At 58.2% G+C, this 19808-nt stretch overlaps 6 protein-coding genes across 6 annotated transcripts in view; 2 read left to right on the forward strand and 4 right to left on the reverse strand.

Annotated features, from left to right (window-relative positions):
• Positions 1-1508, reverse strand: part of VDBG_00035 (calcium-binding mitochondrial carrier protein Aralar1) — a gene marked incomplete at both ends in the record, with an annotated part of 2329 nt that extends 821 nt beyond the window's left edge. The window contains 2 exons of the mRNA XM_003008308.1: positions 43-1236; positions 1320-1508. Coding sequence (XP_003008354.1) covers positions 43-1236; positions 1320-1508 — 1383 coding nt within the window. The remainder of the gene's footprint in view (positions 1-42; positions 1237-1319) is intronic.
• A 1412-nt stretch (positions 1509-2920) lies between these two features.
• VDBG_00036 (mediator of RNA polymerase II transcription subunit 5) lies at positions 2921-6516 on the reverse strand (the record flags this gene model as incomplete). The annotated part of the gene is made up of 6 exons (XM_003008309.1): positions 2921-4002; positions 4055-4592; positions 4651-5163; positions 5212-5274; positions 5333-5592; positions 5657-6516. 6 exons carry the CDS (start codon positions 6318-6320, stop codon positions 2921-2923), a joined length of 3120 nt encoding a protein of 1039 aa, XP_003008355.1.
• Positions 6517-7620: 1104 nt separating this feature from the next.
• Positions 7621-9704, reverse strand: VDBG_00037 (importin subunit alpha-1; the record flags this gene model as incomplete). Its single annotated transcript, XM_003008310.1, has 4 exons — positions 7621-8242; positions 8310-8533; positions 8602-9111; positions 9471-9704. 4 exons carry the CDS (start codon positions 9702-9704, stop codon positions 7621-7623), a joined length of 1590 nt encoding a protein of 529 aa, XP_003008356.1.
• Positions 9705-11003: 1299 nt separating this feature from the next.
• Positions 11004-13161, forward strand: VDBG_00038 (conserved hypothetical protein; the record flags this gene model as incomplete). Its single annotated transcript, XM_003008311.1, has 2 exons — positions 11004-11154; positions 11222-13161. The coding sequence occupies 2 exons, from the start codon at positions 11004-11006 to the stop codon at positions 13159-13161; spliced, it is 2091 nt and encodes a 696-aa protein (XP_003008357.1).
• Positions 13162-13611: 450 nt separating this feature from the next.
• Positions 13612-17302, reverse strand: VDBG_00039 (mitotic cohesin complex; the record flags this gene model as incomplete). Its single annotated transcript, XM_003008312.1, has 3 exons — positions 13612-16482; positions 16559-16767; positions 16864-17302. 3 exons carry the CDS (start codon positions 17300-17302, stop codon positions 13612-13614), a joined length of 3519 nt encoding a protein of 1172 aa, XP_003008358.1.
• Positions 17303-17983: 681 nt separating this feature from the next.
• Positions 17984-19007, forward strand: VDBG_00040 (urease accessory protein UreD; the record flags this gene model as incomplete). The annotated part of the gene is made up of 2 exons (XM_003008313.1): positions 17984-18369; positions 18443-19007. The coding sequence occupies 2 exons, from the start codon at positions 17984-17986 to the stop codon at positions 19005-19007; spliced, it is 951 nt and encodes a 316-aa protein (XP_003008359.1).
• Between the last annotated feature and the right edge of the window lie 801 nt (positions 19008-19808).

The following is a 19808-nucleotide window of genomic DNA, read 5'->3' on the forward strand; positions in this document are numbered from 1 at the left end:
ATCGTCATGCACAGACAACCATGATAAAAATCAAGTACTCACCACCTGACAGGCACCCGCCGCACCACCAGCGAGCACCTCCGAGCCCCAGTAGATCTTGCCCTCCTTGTTGGTGAAGTACGTGCGGACAATGTCGTTGACGGTCAGCTTGATGGCCTTCTCTGGCGCCACGCCGACGAGCTGCGGCAAGACACCAGAGTACAGACCGCGCAGGCCCTCGTTACGCCAGACCTTTTGGAAGCAGTCGATCGAGTTCTTGTAGAGGCGCTCGCCTGGCCTAGCGCCTCGCTGGTTCTGCAGGCGCGTCTTGACGAGATCGATGGGATACACCATGAAGGCACCAAAGGCACCGGCGACACTGCCAAGCAGGAAGTTGTAGCTCGATTCCATGAGCTTCGCGACGGCGGCACCCGTGGCGCCTGCAGCCGCGTCCGACACGCCGCGGTGGGGCGCGTCCTCCGTGTCGTAGAGCGGGTTCCTCCAGGATGGGTCGAGGACCTTGGCAAAATCGGCGAGTCCGAGTCTGCCAGAGGGCTCGTCGAGGCTGGCAAAGTGGAAGAGAATGTCGGCCTCCATGGGCGTGAAGAGGGAGAAGCGAGTGATCTTGGCGGCCTGGTTCAGGAACTCGGTCCGCGTGATCTTGCCATCGGTGCTCTTGGCAACCGCGCGGCGGACGATCAGCTCGACGAGGTCCATCTCCTTGATCATGTTCTGAAACGCGCGAACATTGGCGTAGGAAACCTTGCTGCCGAGGGTAATGTTGCACAGGCTGCTGAGGTTCTGGAGCAGATGGTCGGAGAGTTTGTGCTTGGACGTCTCCAAAATGATGCGCTCAAAGTCCTCCGGGTCAATGAAGCCGTCGCCGTCACGGTCGAACTGCTGGAAGGCCTGACGGATGCGCTCACCCTGCAGACCGCGCAGCATCTGGGAGAATTGGGGGTAATCCATCTGGTGTCGCTTCTTCTTGCCGCCAATGTACAGCTTGGCCCACTCGCACTCCCAGTCGAAGGGGATGCTCGTCTCACCCTTGTTCAGCTCGTACAGCTGGCGGAAGTCTTCGTACTTGACGCTGCCGGTTCTGGACACGTCGAAGAGGCGGAAAGCAATCTCGTACTCGGCGTCGGGCTTCATCAGCAGGTTCTCGAAAGCAGCCCACTCGGATAGTGAGATGCGGCCGGCATCCTTGCGGTCGGCGACGCGGAAGAGAATGCCGTATTGTTCGCGTTTGATCTTGTGCTGCAGGCCATGAGAGGGCAGGTCAGCATGGTGGTCTTGTCGACGAGGGAAAGGGGGAGGGGGGACGCCACAGGGTGACTCACGTAGTCTTCCGTGGCAGGCGCAACGGCATTGACAAACTCGTCGGGTCCCATGAAGAGCTCGCCCGTCTCGGCATCCTTGATGGCATTGGCGTGGAAGCGGGACTTGGTCTGGCTGGACAGCTGCGTCGGCTCCTCCGCGCCGAGGAGGCTCTCCTTGACAGCCTCCTTGACAGCGGCTGCTTTGCTCATCTTGGCGGGTCGTGGCGACGAAGACGCACAATGGTCGAGGTTGATCGAGAAGCCAGGGTGAGGACAGAGATCAGTTTCTGGGTTGAGGCTGGAGCTCTCGTGATGTTCAGGTGAAAGGCCGAGAACCGAGGACCGAGAGTTATCGACAGAGTATAGTCTGTGCGGGTCGCGCGGGACTAATTTCCGGGGATATCTGGGGGGAACCTGTAATCAGACGATCGCAGGAGCTACACAGGGTTCGATCGGATGCGTCGCGATGACCTCAAGGCGTGAGTTGAGGTAGATGACCAAAGGGAGGTTGGCATTCGGAGGGTGTTTGACTGTGCCGATGAGTCGAAGGGGAATGCGCTTGGGGGGGTGCAGATGCAGGACGGGATCGCCACGAGACTCTGCAGGGCGCGCCAATTGGTTTTTTTTTTCTTTTACCCGTGCCTGGTGTGAAGAGTGACCTGGCATGGAGGGCGCTTGGGTCGGACCGTCGCTCGTCACTGGCCAGGCGCCGTCGCCGGGGCGTCTTAGAAGGGACTAGCGGACCAGCTCCAGGGACCACACCGTCGGAGACACTGTTGTTCCAGCACCTGCCCCCCTTGTAACGGTGACATTCTGGCGCATGTTTGGCCTGTAGATGGCATCAGAGCTCCGCCTCCCCCCTCCCCCCCCCAACTTTTCTCCTCCCATCTTCCGATTTCCCCCATTCTTGGTCTTGATGAGCCCCCCACACTCTGGACAAGACCACCGACGTCGGACGGACGTAGAACTAACTGTTTAGGCGCGAGCCGAAGAACGGCAGACTCACATGTGCTTTGCCGTCTTCGAGCCTCAGTGAGCCGAGCTTCGCGCGCCCGGCAATTCAACATTCGCTTGCTTGTCCTTTCGCTTGCAGAGACTTCCATTATGTGAAGTAACCGTAATGAGTACACGATTTTGCAGGCCTTCATCTGTATTCGAATACATCTGGCCTTCGGCTGTTGGGACCGAACGTTCCGGCTACACCGGCCTGACCGGCAAAGGGGCTGCCTGCCTGACAATCCACATACCCACACATCATCTCATCAGGTAATAGAAAGAGAGACAGAGAGAGAGAGAGAGAGTCCTTGCCGCGCCAATCGCTGGAAAGCCCAATTTGACATACGTACCTAGGTGCCTTGACATGCATGCCGTACCACACCACGTACTCAGCTTCCTTGTAGCCCCGGGTTTGCCTCGGAGTCTCAGCTGCAGCTGTGCACCGCTTCGGTCCTCATCTCGGGGCCCGGCAGTGCAAGCCTGTCTGGACCGGCCCGGGCCCCTTGAATCACCCATCACCCATGTCGTCACTTGTGCATTGCTCAGGTCACGTTGCAAATAACACTGAGCCAGATGCCTGTGTATTCATGTGCTCGTTAGCATGTTACAATTCGTCATCGGTGCTGTTAGCCAAGATCCATCGTATCCCACTCGAAATCACCACCAGCGGACAGACCGCTGAAAATGTCGTCAGCCCCCAGATCCAATGAGCCGCCGTTGCCAGTTGCATCGCCTAAATCCAGGTCGCCGCCGACGCCGCCCATGCCCAGGTCCAGGCCGACGCTATCAACCGTCATGGCACCGCCAGTCGGTCCCGCGTTGGCAGCCGCGGCCGCCATGGCCTCGCTCAAAGAGCCTGCCGCATCATCCAGACCCAGGCCCAGGTCGCCCTGCAGGATGGCCTCCGCATGGATGGCCTCAGCTTCGGACACGGCCATCTGGGCTTCGACGCGCCGATGGAGCCGCACGACCAGCTCAGCCTGGCTCATGTCAGTCCTCTGTAGTCGCCTGCTGTCTTCCGCCTCGGCCTTCAGCACGTCCCGCAGCGTCAGCCGCCTCTGCACGGGCGCCGGTACGTTCCCCGAATCCTCAAAGAAGGTCAACCCTGGCGTTTGAGGGTTGTTTGTAACCTCCGGAGCACAAACGAGTGCCGTAGCCACATCGTACACAACACTGCCGCCGCCGGCTTCTGTTTGCTGCTTGACCTCCTCACAGATCAAGCGAAGCACCCGCTTCGCCCCCAGTAGCCGGAGCGCAGCCAAGACCTGACGATGCGAGTACGATGTGGGCGTGATGTTGATGCCCGGGTGCAGACTCCACTGCACAAAACCTTGCATTGTGTGGCGCAAGGCCGTCGCAAGGCCTTCGCCCTGCGTACTCGTCCACGTCTCCAGCTCGTTGTGGTCTGCTCCGCCTGTGCGGCGTGACAGTGGAATGTTGTCTTTTAATACGCCGAGGAGAGGGTCGATCTTTTGGTTCTTGGGGTCCTGCCGTTGAGAAGCCCTGAGCGAGTGCTCCAAGGGCTTGGCCACAATATTGAGGACTGACGAGAGCATGGTTTTTGCTTCTTCGGAAATCGCGCTGGGCTGCAACACTAGGTGGAGAACCCTGATGATGGTGTTCTGGTTGTGCCGTTCGACCCACAGCGAGTTTGCCAGGTAGGTAATCGCAGTAACCAGTGAAGGGAGCAGAAACGTGTCTACGAGGTCTGCCGAGCGTGTTAGCAAATGCGATACGAGAGCTGCGCGGTGCTAGCCTACATTCAACACCACCTTTCAGACTCTCTTCTGAAAGGTGACCGGTGGCAAAGGCTGTGACAACGTTTTGGAACAAGGTCGGGATTAAGAGGTAGAACTCTTGTGGTGGACAAGATGATATCAAGTCGTCTGTCAGGCCACCAGCTTCCTGGTCGAAAAGACCATGGATCCAACCACCCAGATGGCTCTTCTCCAGGTCCGAAAGCTCCTCGGAGGATCGACTCAGGTGGCCTTGACCGAGGAATTTCGCCACAAACGAATCCGGAGATCGTGCACCAATATCGGATGCCGTAAGGTTGTAGCGGTAGGCAAAGGCGAGTAGGAGAAGGAGGACGGATCCAAATTCTTCGTAGACAGGCTGGTACTCGCCTTGATCCTCGTCATACTTCCAGTCGTCGAGTAAATCGCACAATGGCTGCAAAATAGCAGTTGGCTTTTCGAAAAGAAGTATGACGTCCAGTGACAATGGCCTGCGAGACAGTTGACTGCAGAGGTTCTTCAATGACATCGTCTCCTTGTTGCGGCACAACTGAGCCAAGACCTGCGGGTAATTGTCAGCGTCATCTGTTGCATCATTCCAACCCGCACGACAAGCCTACCTCTGTCAAAGCGTGGCAGACAGCACCCACGTTCCCATCCATGTTATCTAGCTCCTTAACGAGAGCCTGCATGCGCTCCGGGTCGTCCAGACATTCTGCGACGAGCGTGTCTTTGACATATCTGCCTCGGGAGGGTAAGGACTGGTATGGCGTCTCGCCCAGGATCGTTTCTATGCTGCTTTCTCGTAGCAAGCCGTGCAAACAGCATGCCCAGCAAAATTCTTCCCGGACCGAGTCGGTGTAAGGATTATTGTTTCGACTCTCATCAAACATCGACGAGAGCGTAGGGAAAGCATTGGTGTCGACGTGGCTCAGCGCTTCGGTGATGCAGTACTCGGCCGTCAACGGCGGGTACATGTGCTTGCTCAGGTTTGAAATGAGGATGGGGAGCTTGTTCATGAGATAAGACCTCAGCATATGTGCAGCTTTGTTCCCCTCGTTGCGGAAGACTGCATTGGCCAACACGTCGAATGACGCCAGAATAAGATCGATGGTGGTGGATTGCACGTCGCCCTGTCAGAGTCAGCTAAGATCAAGAGAAGAAGTACTGGTAAAACCAACCTGGTAGCGGTTGTTCAGATAGTTGAAGACGGCTGTGTCGTCGATTAATGGGCGACCAACAAGCTACAACACACGAGGTCAGTACTGTGAAATGGATCGGATTGATGGGTCCTTTTCATACAGCGGCGTTCAGGTAAATGTATAGTCCTGCTCTTGAGTTGGCGACTGGGAGTTCTGGGATGACGAAGTTGTTGAGCTCGACCCCAGAGTCGAAGAGCTGATCCAGTTCTGGAGCGGCAAGTGGCTTGCCTGCCTCCGCCGGCTCAAAATTGGTCAGTGTTCTCGTTCGAAAGTGGTCGAGCCGCGTTGTCACAGGACCAGCGTTGTGCATAATGGTGGGAACAAATGTTGCAAGACCTTCAGACATGGCCTTTCGAGCAGCTATCGCGACTACGTCAGCTCGGTCACGAAGAGTTGTCGACAGGGGACAAGGACAGATGCTCACCTGCAGCCTGTGGCCTGCTCAATGCTTTCAGCACTACCTGATTCTCGCAAACCCCGAGCAACAGGGCGACGAAGGCCGCACGTGCACAATCCATCTCGTCTCGGGCTTGATTCGCCTGCATTTGCCCCATGGGATCAACTGCAAAGGCAGTCGACGCATCCGTAAATAGGGTCATCCATTTCGACATGATTTTGGCGATTTCTAAAGCGACCGCGGCATTCTGTATAGCTGCCCCTTGTGCCACAGCCTTGGTCAAGCGATAGAACATGACCTCCTCTGAACCATATGAGCTCCCCCATCGGATAAGACGAGTGGCCTCGCCATCTCCCTCTAGACCCTGCCCATTGGTAGGATGTGCTTGTGTGTGCGATGTCGAGTATCTGTAGAGGCCTTTCAGCACGGAGGGAATATCGATGTATCGCAGTTTCGAGAGGCTCTGAAGGTATTGTGGGATGCGGGGGTCGAGGAACTGTCGGTTGCCAGAGCGCGGGCGCAAGAATAAGTCGGCAATGATAGCCGGCGGCAGCGGATGTTTTGAGTAGAGTATTGGGGCATAGGACTCGAATCGCTCGGGGTCTAGTCGCTTTGCCAGTGAGTTGGCTATGAACTTCTGCCATCGAGAAAGGCCAATCTGCTGGGCGCTTCTCGAAGCGCGACCTTCCATGGTGACAGCGCCGTGATTGCGATATCGAAGTTGAGATGATAGACACTCTAGCCTACGCCGCAATTGATGTAGCCATTCGAAGATGCGCGACCGTGCTGCGCGTAGAATCTCTGGGGAGCGTATGCAGAAAAAGGTCTGTGACAAGGTTGCCGCCAGTTGCTGGAGGTTTGGATGTGAGGGCCAACTGAACGCGCCCAAGGCTCGGAAACCGCAAAGCCTAGGTCGCTATTGAAGGCGAGGTGAAGTGAAGCTTTATGCAAGGGCCGAGCGCGGGCCGCTCAGGGTACCGCTTATTTGCCTAGCAAGCCTAGGTACCTAGGTACCCGCTAATAAATCAAAGCAGCGCGGTCCAGAGCCTGGCATGTCCATGGCGTTGATTGGATCCATAATTGCATAGCCCAGAATTGAGGCCTGCACCTGCACCATGACCACTAAGGAGCATCAAGGTTGTGGCTTCCTCAGCTTGCATGAAAACAAATCTAGTTGCGACAGGATGCTGAACTTGAACCTTGTTTCTCGGTGACTGGGCATCATGTAGATTCGTGAGACCCGAACATCTGGGTTTGACTGGTTCTGGCCGGTGGTGTATTCGATTTACGTTTCCGCGACATGCAAGACCCGATCACACTGCGCGTCACATGATGAGGTTGATATAAATTTCTTTTGCTCTTGCTAACAGCCTCTCTTGGTTGTCACAAACGAAGACCCGGCAGCCTGCAGCCACTTGGTTGCAGCGAGCATCGTTCATCCGCGCCTGAGTCTGAGCTGCTCGTTCCCCTCCTCCACCTACATGCCGAGACGCACTAGCATCTTGACAGCAGCTCCAGCTTGGGTTGGGGTTTGGAGCCGACAAGTCGCCATGACGACTTCAACCTCACGACCTTCTCGTCGAGCGCCGGATCATCGGCATCAGCACGTGCGTCTGACTGAGCTGCATCCGAACGCCGGTCACCATTACCTGGCTTCGTCCCGAATGGCCTCTCCACGGCTCGTCACTCGTCGCGTCGTCTTCACGTTTTCTCTCGCAGGCTGGAGCTTTCAAGCTACCAAAGAACCTGTTTGCCACGCTGCTCGCGGCGCTGACATGATTGATGCATGCCCACAAAGCCATATTAGAAACGCCGGGTGCAGGGGGTTTATGTGTGTGCAGGGAATAGGGGGATGTTGCCGGCGATCGTTCTACCAAGAGTAGTGATATGCAATTGCCGACAGCTGGGAAGGGTGTGTGCGTGTGTGTGTGTGTGTTGGTAGGGGAGGGAATAGTTGGGAATCGCCGGAAACGTTGGTCATGTAGACTGCTTTACATGTCCATGGAGTCGCCACCGTTGGCAAAACTGAAACCACCCTGCTGGGCAGGGGCGTTGGCACCGAAGCCAAAGGTACCGTTGGGGCCGGTGCCTTGAGCCATACCCTCATCGGCGTTCTCCTCCTCGTCGGCAAAGTACTTCTCAATAATGTTGTACGCCTTCATGTAGATCTCCTCGTTGGCGTTGGTCTGGCATTCGTGGATCTTCTCCATGCCACCGCACTCCTCGATGAACAGGGCGTAGCGGTTGATAGAGTCGGGGCCTTCGCCAGCAGCCTGCTTGTCAAGATCGCCAACCTTGAGAATGTTCTCGAGGCCGTCCAGCGCCACCTGGATGATCTTGTTATCGGGGCAAGCGAGAAGGTCGCAGAGGGGCTTGATGCAGCCCTGGGCCACGAGGTAGCGGATCTGCTCCGGCTTCTGGAGACCACCGGACGTAGCGTTGCTGATGGCCCAGCACGCCTCCTTGCGGGTCTTAAGATCGCCGTTGGAGAGGAGGTGGATAAGAGGGGGGATGATGTTGGCGTCAATGACAGACTGAATCTGCGCCGAGTTGCCGGCCGTGACGTTCGAGATCGTCCAGCACGCCTCCTTGCGAATGCCGTCCTTGTTGGAGCTCAGCAGAGAAAGAAGGCAGGGCAGCGCACCGCAGTTGATGATGACCTGGGTCTGAACATCATCACCAGTGACAATGTTGCCAACGGAGCGAAGAGCCGGCGTCTGGACCGAAGTCGAGGCATGCATGAGGAGCTCGACCAGGCGGCGGGGGGATACCAGCCTCGATGACAGCCTGAATCTTATCGTTGGATCCATCGGAAAGGTAAGAAATGGCCCAGCAAGCGTCGATCAGGACCTCATCATCGAGAGAGTAGACAAGCTTGGACAGCACGGGCAACGCGGGAGCGATCTGCAGACGGCGATCAGCACAAGGCACGAACATGCGGTAGGTTTCTGGGATGCTGTAGTATCACTTACGGTGGCCCAGTCGGGCTGGGGGGTCTTGCCACGGCAGAAGTTGCTGAGAGTCCAGGTAGCGTTGCGGAGCATGCTGAGCTTGCGGCTGTCACCGAGGAGAGCCAGCAGAGGCTTGAGCGCGGCGCAGCTGAGAACATAGTCACGGCAGTGGGGGCTATCGCCGGCAATGTTGCCGAGAGCCCAGACAGCCTGCTCGCGCACATCGGGCTCGGGGCTACCAAGAAGCTCGACGAAGATGGGGACGGCGCCGGCCTCAATGACGACTTGGGTCTGAGTAGCGGAACCGGAAGCAATGTTGGTAAGAGCCCAAGCGGCCTCGAACTGAACCAGGGTGTGGGGAGAGCGGAGGAAGGTCACAAAGCGGCTGACGACGCCGGTCTTGATGACCTCCTCGATCGGGGGGTTGCGCTCCTTCGAAAGCAGCTTTCGGAACTTTGTCGTGGCCTGAATCTGGAGGTCAATCTGTTCGGAGAAGACACCCTCCACCATCTGAGGAAGGTCCTCGTTCAACTACTCATGGTCAGCACAGATGATCTTGCCTATGGAGTACGTGATATAGGCAAGCAAAAGGTAGGACAGAGCAGTGGCACCGATAGCACATGTCGACGAGGACGCAGATGGTCGAAGACCCTGATTGTGCATGTGGGGCAGTGGGTGGTGAGCAAGCCCCTGGCAACGAGCATGCAAAATAAGACGAAGCGTGTTTGGCGGGGTCGACGAAGAAAGGGGGGCCTGTACCCAAGCTATGCCGCGCAATTGAGGCAGAGGGCAGATACCACGCAAAAAAGGTGGACAGGTGAGACAAGGCAGATGGGTAGTTAAAAGAAACAGGGGATACGGCAAAACAGAGATCGAGAGATGCAACGAACCTGTGACTCGGTGGGGGCGGTATCATCGTCACTGTCGGGAGCGGCGCCGAGCGAGGCGCCAGGCCTGTTCTCGCCCGTGGCGATTCCTCTCCTCTTCGCAAGGTTCTCCTCTCGCTTGGCCTTGCGAATTTCGACCTGTTGCTCCTCACGACGGCGGCGGAGTTCCTCAGGCTTGAAGTTGCTCTTCGCCTTGAAGTTGGTGCGGCGGTGCTCGGGGATGTAGCGGTCGGCCATGGTTCCGGTTGATGAAGGCTGTCACCTTTTTGAAGTGGTGGAGTCGCAGCAGAGGGCGGTCGAGGACCAAGATCGAGCGTGTGTTCGACTCGTGGTGGGAGGGAACGCAGCTGATTCGGAGTGCGTTGCGCAAAAAGTAGGAGAGAGAAAAATTAAGAGTGAGGTCTCGAGGTCCGTATGTATCGCGGGGGGCGTGGGTAAGAAAGGGCAGAGGTGAATAGATGTGGTGGGTTGGGTGTGATGATGTAGGGAGCGGGAAGGGAAGGGACGAGAGTGGGAAATTTATTCTGCGGGCGGTGGATGGAGGGAAAAGTTGGGGGGGTTGAAGACACGGACGAGCAGGTGCAAAGTCCCTCCTGATAGTGCGCAACGAGCGAGTCCAGCGTAGCGGGGTCATGGTGGCTCGTGCTGGGTGTCTGGTACTGCGGGGAGGGCGCGATTGGGGACGCCCAATTTCCAGGCCACCAGGTGAGGGGCAACATGGAGAGTAAGTACTGGCTTAACACGAGACAGCCCGAGTCGACTTCTTTGCACCTGTCGCTCAGAACAGGTACCCAGACAAGTACCCAGACAGGTATTCAGGGACGGTCAAACGGTGGCTTTACCTCACTTGCTCGAAACTGTCTGGCTTGTGACCGAAAGCTTCTCCCAGGACACACAAGGTGTACGAAATGAAAGGGATGGATGCGCTCTTCTCATGGCCACAGGCGTCACAGAAAAGCCGAGTTGCCCCGTGCATTGACTTTGGCTTTCTTATTCCTAAGGTAGAGAATGTTTCTTGGGTGCCTGCCTGGAAGAACATTGGCAGGAAAAGGTACATGCAATGCGTTTCGCAGGTACACGGGCACATGACGATGCACCTCTTAAACACCTTCTTTCTTGTTTGGTTCCTTCGCTTTGGCAGGTGTTGGCCCTGACTCAGCAGCCCTGATCGCCGCCTCCACGCTGGACGTTGGGTTCCAGTTGCTGGCACTCGCGCACGGACGAAGCCAGAGGCAGGAGAACAGTGCATGTACCGGCACATGGAAGGGAAAGGTACATCTGTCGGTCGACGCGTCTCACTAAGGGGGACGCGCCGTACAACTTGCAATACCGCCCTTCAGCTCGCTGCCACCGACCCCTTGCGTCCCAATCAAGGCGTGGTATGGGCAGTTCGGCTTAGCCTGGTCAGACTTGACAAGATCCACATTCTGTTCAAGAGGGAGCTGGATGGTCAAACAACGTCCTGCGAATCTCGCCAGTGCGAAGGCCATCCCAAAGTCTCTGTGACCCGTCAGAGAACTGTTCCTATCTACCAACATGTCGACCCAGACATCGTCGGCGCCCGCCTTTCCTCAAGGATGTATTTCTGCCCGGGACATACTCGACGGAAAACCTAGGCCAGGCGATTTGGTAAACATTGTTGCGATGGTCAAGGATTGTCTTCTGCCAATCCCTACAAACGGACAGGGTAAGCCTCCATTGCCCAGTGCAGTCTGGGTCGGTAGCTGCTTCAGACAATCTAACGCTATCCCTAGACTTCAAGTCTACCTTGAGACTTTTTGACCTTTCTACCCAAGATGGATACGACGACCTGTCACTGGTGATTTTCCGTCCTGAACATCTCATGCCGCGTGTCGGCGCTGGGGATGTCATCATCATGCAAAGTGCCAAGCTTCAGCGATACAAGGGCGATTTGTCACTCGTCACTCATCATCGGACTTGTCTTCATGTTTATCAAGCTTCTCTCATTCCTCAGTATCCTCAGTCGGCCAATTTGGCGCTGAAGCCTGACCCCAGAAACCCTACATCCAAGCCGCTTCTGCACGCTGAGGCTTTCGTTTCATGGTTGTACCACTCCATCAACAAAAGCAGCGTGCCGAGTGAGGCACAGTTTCGCGAGAAAGCCGAACAATCGCTTAACCTGAAAGACAAATTTAGTCGTCTGGAGAATATTCGGGAAGGGAGGTTCTATGATCTAGTCGTCCAGGTTGTGAGGGAACCATATGATCTCGTGGATAAAGCCACCGTCTGGATCACGGACTACACCGAGAACGAGATGTTTTTCCCCATAAATTCAGGCTGCGAAGAAAGCGATCCATACAACTACACACCAGCAAAGACGACTACTGCGAGCCAATCCTCTACCTCGGCTTTTCAGGGCCCCTACGGCAAGCGGTGTATGCAGTTGACATGTTTCGAAACGCATGCCGCTTTTGTCAAACTTTGGGTCCGTCAAGGCGCCTACGTGCGACTCAAGAATATCCAGATCAAGTACGGACACAACGGCCAACACCTCGAAGGCTTCCTTCGCCAAGACCGGGAGGCTTCCCTATTCAAGGTTCAGATCGAGATTCTCGAGACCACCGACGCGGAAAACACGGACTTACACCTCAAGGAACTTATTCGACGGAAGCGGGATTACTTCAAGGGGAGGAGGAAGGACATCAAACTCGCCAGCGCAGGGACGACCGGGAGCCAAAAGCGGTCTGTTGTCGAGGAGTCCGGGGGTCAGAAAATGAATGCAAGAAAGAGAAGAGCTCTTCAGCGAGCCGCAATATCGAGTAACGTGTCGCCAGACGGTGACAGTGCGCAAGGAACAGTGGTTGATTTGAACGGATATGGTGAGCTGGTGTTCTTATGGCTCCGTGCTCTTATAAAGCTGACACGAGCAATGACAGTAAAATGTGCGAACGAGGACCAACCCGCAAGCACCATCAAGAGTCTGATCAAGAGGGTAAATTATTCCACGACAAGCCACGGTACCGCAATGGACATCCAGCTACCCTTTACATGTCTGAAGTATCGCATCAATGCCCGTGTGATCGACTTTCATCCACCGAGGCTTCTTGATTTCGCCTGTTCGCGCAAACGATCAGAGACAGACATTTTGTCTGACTGTAGCAGCTCCTCGTCAGACATGGATGAGGAGGACAACGGGGTTTTGAACAGTTCGGAGCTGGTTTGGGAGTGGCGCTTCGCGCTCTCGCTCCAAGAAGCTTCTGCGCTTGGGCAGCATAAAGATGGCACACCCGAGACTGTCTGGGTCTTTGTAGACAACGGGGAAGCAGAGCACCTCATGGGCCTGACGGCCTGCGATCTCCGCAAACATCCTGATAGCCTCAGTCAACTTCGCGAGAGGCTGTTCACTCTCTGGGGCAATCTGGAAGAGTTGAAATCCAAGCAGACAGCCAAGCCCAAGGCCAAAAAGCCGCCCCCCAAGCCGAACAACGGACCACCACCAGACAGTTCGGATGAAGAGGCCGTCAAAACACGACGAGAAGAAGACACCACAACGGGCGATGCCCACGGCTCTCCCAATCCGGGCCTGGCCGCGCAAAATCGGCCTTTCAGCTGCTGCGTACGACAATACGGCGTGAGGGTTCCGGAGGAGGACCCTCAAAAAGCGAATGCTGGAGAGGGCAAGCGTTGGGAGCGGGCCTACGGGCTTTTTGGCACCAAAGTGCCCTATACATAGAGCGGTTCAAAGCACGGATTCTGGAACAGAGGATGCCGGCGATAGGAGGACTGGCCACACAACGGGAGGTATTCACGAACCAGCGCTCACAACAGAACATAACAATCCCCAGCGCGATGGGCATAATGGAAGCTTTTTTCGGGGTACAAAAATAGGCAGGTCATGAAGCTTCTCCCAATATACAAACAGCACCGTAAAATCGCGACGTCCCGTAGCCTCAACGCCGGAAGCTGCAATCACCCGATCGCCCCCGTGCCCATAGTGTCAGGGGCTATTCTCGTGACCCAAGAAAAAGAAAGACAGAAACCGGTCCCCCCCCTGCATTTCCCCTCCGGACCGAACACCACAAGAACGAAAGAACACTAGTCAGAGACGTGTGGTGTCCGGGCGGGAGCAGAGGTCCTCATCCACCCCCCCCCCTTCCTCTTGCAGTATGGGAACATTTCTCGCTCAGTCGCCCAGCACGCTGTCCACCTCGCTCTCCGCGTTTGCGGACCTGTCGTCCTCTCCTTCCTCGTCCTCGGGCTCGTCGTCCTCCGCCGGTAACAGCTCCCGCCGGCGGAGGTCTTCTCTTGACCCTTCCTCGGGCTCGGGCTCCTCTTCGAACGGGTCCTCGGGCTCCTCGTCATCGACGACAATCTCTTCGCTGAGCGCCGCCGTCGGCTTCTTGCTCGCCGGGGCGGCCTTCTTCGCCGCCGCCGCTGCCGTCTTGGAGGCCTTGGATTTTCTTCCGTACAGCAGCGCGTCGACCTTGGCTACGTCCAGGTACGCCACGACCTCGGCGTAGTTCTTGCCCAGCTTGGACTGGTTCCGCAGCAGGCGCCTGCGCAGCCGTCCGGCGTTGGGGCCCGACTTGTCGATGACCTGGCGCGCGATGGCCATGACGAACTTGGCCGCGAGCTCGCAGAGCGAGCGCTCGGCCTTGAGCTCGTTCACGAAGCGCTGTTCCTTTGTGAGGCCCTCATCTTCGTCCTCGTCGTCCGACTCGTCGTCGTCGATGGGGTCCTCGTCGTCGGCGGGCTCGTTGAGGACCCTCTTGGTTCGCCGGGCGTAGCTGCGCTCGATGCCGTCAAAGATGGAAATGAGCTCGGGCACGAGGGCGGGGACAACCTCGCCGACGGAACTGACCAGCGTCTTGTACTTGGTGGGCTTGCCGGCGGCTTCGGTCCAGTCGCGCAGGGAGGCAAAGAGGGTGTACATGTCGCACAGGCTGCCGGTGGCGTAGAGTCGAATGTCGTCGATGATGACCCGCGAGGAGAGCGTGTTGATCAGGTTGTCTTGGAAGATGCCGCGAACCTTCTGTAGCTGGTCGACCTCTTCGGGCGACATGTCGGATCCTGTCCGGACCAGCTTCTCGATGCGGTGCAGCTTCCACATGAAATAAAACTGGCAGGCCTTGATCGCCCATGACACGAGCTCGTCTTCCAGCTCATCAATGTCGTCGTCAATGGCAACGAATGTTCCGCGATTCACCATGGTGGCAAGAATCTCAATCGGTGAGCCTTCCGAGTCGGCCGCTCGTCCTGCCGCCTCCATGACGTCGACGCAGTCTGCGACACTGGCCAGGTTGCTGATCTTGTTCACCACGGTCGAGAGATCTGTCAGATGCTCCGCCGTGAGGTCGCCGCGGTCGTCAATCTCGCAAGTCTTGTCAAAGTTCCGGAGCGAATTGATCGCATTCTCCCACAAGAGGGCCAACTTGCTGTCGGTCAACTCCTCCAACTCGTCGTGCTGGCGGGCGTGAGACAAGGCAGCTGTCGCCTCGGCGAGGACGTCCTTGTCGCCGTGCCTGTTGAACTGGATGCTGATCTCATCAAGAAGGTGCTCGTATCGGGAGGAATCCTGACGCAGCTGTTGGAACACGTCGAGCTTCAGGGCATGCTCCATTCGCAGCACGATCTTGGCGGTGGAGGGATCGGCGCCGAACTTGTTGAGGAGGCGGGGAATCATGGCAGCCAGCTCCAGGGCAGTCTCTTCCTGCGCGTCCGAGTTCTCATGGCGTCCGGATCGCTTCGCGTCGACGGGCTGGCTCAGTGCGAGGGTCACGGCAGCGGCCATGACCTCGAGCAGCGCGGCCTCCTCCGAATCATCGGGGCGGATGAGGTTCTTGATGGCCGTCTGCGAATTCTTCGCCTTTGATTTGGACTTGGAACTGACGGTGTGGTCATACAGCAGGTAGCCCGCCAACAGCTTCCAGTCTCGCACCACCTGTATCCTCTCGTAGAGGACGTGCGCGGCGACGGATATTCTCGTGGCGGGTGCTACAGCGCGCATGATATCGGCAGCCACGCTGGCGTCGTGGAAGTCAGGACTGCCCAGCTCGTTCTCGACCTGCGCATCGAATGCGACAATGTTTTCGGCGAGCAACTTGATGTGAAGCCACTCTTCCTGCGGCGACTCATAGCCGAGCTCGTCGCTACCCCCCAGAGCTTCTTCTACGGCGTCTTTGCCACCAAGCGCATTCCGCTGGTCGTCCAGGCTCGCCGACACCAGGTTGTCGAAGAAGGTGGCAGCGGCCTTCCTGACGCGCAGCTCACTGTCGAAAATGAGTCTGCCGACGGCGTCAACCTCGTCGGGCTCGAGCATGCCGTCCTTCCGCAGCGTGTCGGCAACGCCAATGGCGGCAACGCGCACTGAGACCTCTGCGTCCTTGGTCGCGATCTCAATGAGGCGTGGGCGGAACCTGTCGACGAAGTGACCGAGCTGTTCGACGCCCGTCTTGAAGATGCGGCCGAGCTGCTTCAGCACCTCTTGACGCGTCGATGCGACGACATCCGACAACATCCACCCGAGGTAGCGCAGGTGGCCTGGTTCCATAAACACGGACGGCAGATCTTGCACCCAGATGCCGAGAGCCTCGGCGCATTCGGTCCTGATGCGGGGGTCGACGTCTCGGTACCTGTGGACAAAGGTGGTCTCGAAGAAATCCTTCATCTGGTCGTTGCAGATTGCGCGGTATGTATTGGCTTGCTCGAGGCTCTGTTGCATTTCGGCCGCCTTGGTCTTGTTCTTCTGCCTCTGGCTCGCAGAGATTTGGTGCTCGATGGTGGAGATTCTCTTGTCGAGGAGAACGGCCGTGTCTACAAGGCCAGACACGATGGACAAGATGGCAGTCGTCGCCGTGTGTCGGAACGGACGGAGTGGTGAGGAGGACATGGAGGCTATCCAGCGCGATATGTTCTCCATGAGCACGGGCTCCTTATACAGGACTTCTGTCTCGTGCAGCGTCGTGACCAGCGCTTCAAAGAATTCTCCAAACAGCTCTCGGAAGGAGCGGACTCCCTTGGCACGAGAGATGAGGGGGTATTCGGTGATGCGTTCCTGCGAAGACGAGGCATGAGCATGGGGGCACAGTCACGATGAGGAGCCAGGGAGACGCAGGCAGGACGAGACGCACCTCTTGATACAGTTCTTGCAATTCGCCCAGGCGGTTGTCTGAGTTATCGGGGTCGCGAATGTCGTCATCGGTGATCTTGTGCTCGCAGCCGCAGACCTGCAACACAAAGTTGACGAGGTCTCTGAGGGCGCCGGCGTCGTCCTCGCGGTATCTCTTGAACCAGTCATCGGCGGCGTCATCTGACGAGCGGCCGGGCGTGAACACATCGGCTGCGGCCCCATGTCAGCCCGAGGGCCCTGCCAGTGGCCAGAGAGGAGGAGGAGGAGGAGGAGGGGGGGAGGAGCAGCGGGAGGGGAGTGCCTTACCGTAGAGGTCATCCTGGCCGGGCTTGCCAAAGTCGGCAATGGAGACGGTCTTCTTGGGTCGCGTCGGCAGGCTCGAGGCTTTGGTGAGCGCGGCCGAGGGCAGGCCGTTGGTCTTGGGCTTCTTGGTGGCGCGTCCGTCGACGGCCGAGGGTTTGGCGGGTTTGGGCGCCGGCTTGCGTTGTTGCTGTTTCTGTTTGTCTTTGGGTCGGGGTGTGGGTTGGTCGTCGGTCGCGTCGCTCATGTCGCGGTCATCCCCGGAGGCATCCTCTTCGGAATTCCCATCATCGTCTTCGGAGTTCTCATCATCGTGATCGGCGGTCCTCTTGCGCTTGGTGGTGAGGGCGGGCTCGGGACTGAACTTCTCGGGCGCCCGCACGACGCGTCCAGAGCGGCGACGCGACGCGGACTCGGGCTCCGGGGAGGCTGTCGCGTTGTCCATGGTGATGGTGTGTGTCTAGACCGCTAGCAATAAATTCTGTGTCTGTGTCGTTGTCGCGACACTCGCGGAGAGGGGGGCGTGGGTGGCTTTCCGTGATGCGACGCAGAAGCTGAGTGCGTGGGTGTCGCGTAATTGCTTTGAGAGCGGGCCAAAGTATTTGAACTATCGTGGTTGAGGCGAGTGGGTGGGCGCGGCCGCAGCTTGACAGTGAGTGAACGGGGGGGGGGGGCTTACGGCGACCCCAGGCTCCTGGGCGCCAGGGGCGAGGGGGGGGGGGTCTGTGATGTATACAGTACGGGGATGGACAGAGAGACAAAGCACGCACTGTTGCTCGCACGGTCGACCCCGCCGGCTCTGAACGGCAGGACCTGAGCAAGCGTGGGAAGGACCCCTGGGTATTACCTACCTACCTAAGGTAAGGTAAGGTAGGTAGGTGCCTTAGATCCTTAGGTCAGGTAGGAGGAGTAGCGTCCAGTCAGTCAGTGGAGATGCGACACGGAAGACGGCGGGGGGGGTAACCTAGGTACCTTACCTGGCTTGCTCTTTTCGCTATAGACAGTCCATCAGTAGCTACGAGGCCTCGCAGCGTGCCATTTGCTCGAGCCTACACCTCCATGCACCACCTCACACCAGCCAGCCAACCTCTCTGCTGGTGTGGCTGCCGCAGAGCCTCCACGGCCCATGGACTCGCCGTTCCCCAAATCATCGTCAGCGCCCGGTGAGGGCCGCATCGTCGCGCGGCTGCTGCCCAACGGCCAGCCCGGCTTCGAGTCGATCACGTACCAGTATCCGCTCAAGCTCATCTCGCCGTCCCTCACGGCCGGCGAGAAGAGCGCGCTCGTGTTCCTGCTGTCCTACGGCGGCGGGCTCGTCGGTGGCGACCACGTCCATCTCGAGATCCTCGTGCGGCCCGACGCGCGCCTGAGCATCGTCACGCAGGGCCACACGAAAATCTTCAAGGCCGCCTCCAAGACCATCGTCACGCGCCAGGCGCTGCGCGCCCGCATCGCCGCCCGCGGCCGGCCTCTGCTTGCTGCCGGACCCCGTGCAGCCCTTTTGACGACAGCGTCTACGAGCAGACGCAGCTCTTCACCCTCGCCCCGACCCGCCTCGCTGTGCCTCCTCGACTGGGTGACGCAGGGCCCGCTCGGCGCGGGGCGAAGACTGGGGGTTCGCGCGGTGGAAGGGCCGCAATGAGATCTGGCTCGGCGGCGACGACGGCGACGACGGCGACGCTGACGAGACCCCTGCCGCCGGCGCCGCGCGGCTGCTCGTCCGAGACACGGTCGTGCTCGACGAGCGGGCGTCCGCGCTGACGGGCAGGCCTCTGCGCGGATCCATGCACGGCCACGGCGTCTTTGGGAGCCTCCTCTTGCGAGGGCCCCAGATGCAGAGGCTGGGTGAATTTTTCCTCGCCGAGTTCGGTCGTCTGCCCCGCCTCGGTGCGCGCGACTTCAGGACAGTGGAAGCGCGAGAAAGGGAGGAGACGGACCGGTCGGCCGAGGACTCGTGGCGTCTGCAGAGGCTCGCCATGGAAAAGCAGCACGCCGTCCTGTGGTCGGCCGCCAGTGTCCGGGGATGCGTCGTCGTCAAGTTTGGCGCAGGCACCGTCGAGGGCGGCCGTGTATGGATTGCCCACATGTTGTCGAGGGAGGGAAGCATCACGGAGCTCTACGGAGACCAGGCCATGATTTGTTTGCGGTAGTTTTGCAACACAATGCAGTCGAGAAGTTCATTGAACGTGTCTCATTTTTCAATTCATTCCTTCAGTCACCCTCGTTCTCGAATGCGTGTTCTCGAATGCGTCGACAGCACCATGTTGGAGGGGCAGTAGGCATAATGATGCTGATGGGACCTCGTGCCCCACCACTGTGCTAATCCCTGTCCACGGCGGCGGCCCTTGCATCGGTCTGGCGCATGTCCAAAAAGCTGCCCCGCGAATTCCATTTCAGCAAAGAATGAAACTGCACCTGCTGTGATCGCCAACTTGTATGGCATAACAAGCTCGCCTTCCGACACACACACACACACACCGACACAGGGATCTCCAGGCACTCGACTGTCACCGAAGAAAGACCTGATTTTTTTTTAGATTTTTTGGGGGATTGACACCACAACGCCTCACAGCTGGCAGCTGGCAGCAACCTCGGGTGGGGATAAAAACGAACCTTCGTCGCTTCCAACCTCCCACCCACCAGCCGCACAGTCATGGCTCCGGAGGCCAGAGGTCGGGGTCGACCTCGTGGCCGCGCCGCCGGGGCTGCCACACGAGGTAGAGGCCGTGGCAGGGAGGGTGCCGCAACCGGAGTCACACCCGCCGAGAACACAGGCACAGCAGCCGCCGCCGCCGCCGAAGCGACCACGCCAGCAGCAGCACAACATGCCGTCGTCACCACAGCCCCGACCGACGCAGCGCGCCCCTCTTTCGATCCGCGGCGAGGCGTCGCGAAACTCACGCGAGGACCGCTAGCCGGCGCCGACCGCGCAACATTCGTCGAGACGAGGC

This window comes from Verticillium alfalfae, genomic scaffold (genome assembly GCF_000150825.1).
Source record: "Verticillium alfalfae VaMs.102 supercont1.1 genomic scaffold, whole genome shotgun sequence".
NCBI lineage: Eukaryota > Fungi > Ascomycota > Sordariomycetes > Glomerellales > Plectosphaerellaceae > Verticillium > Verticillium alfalfae.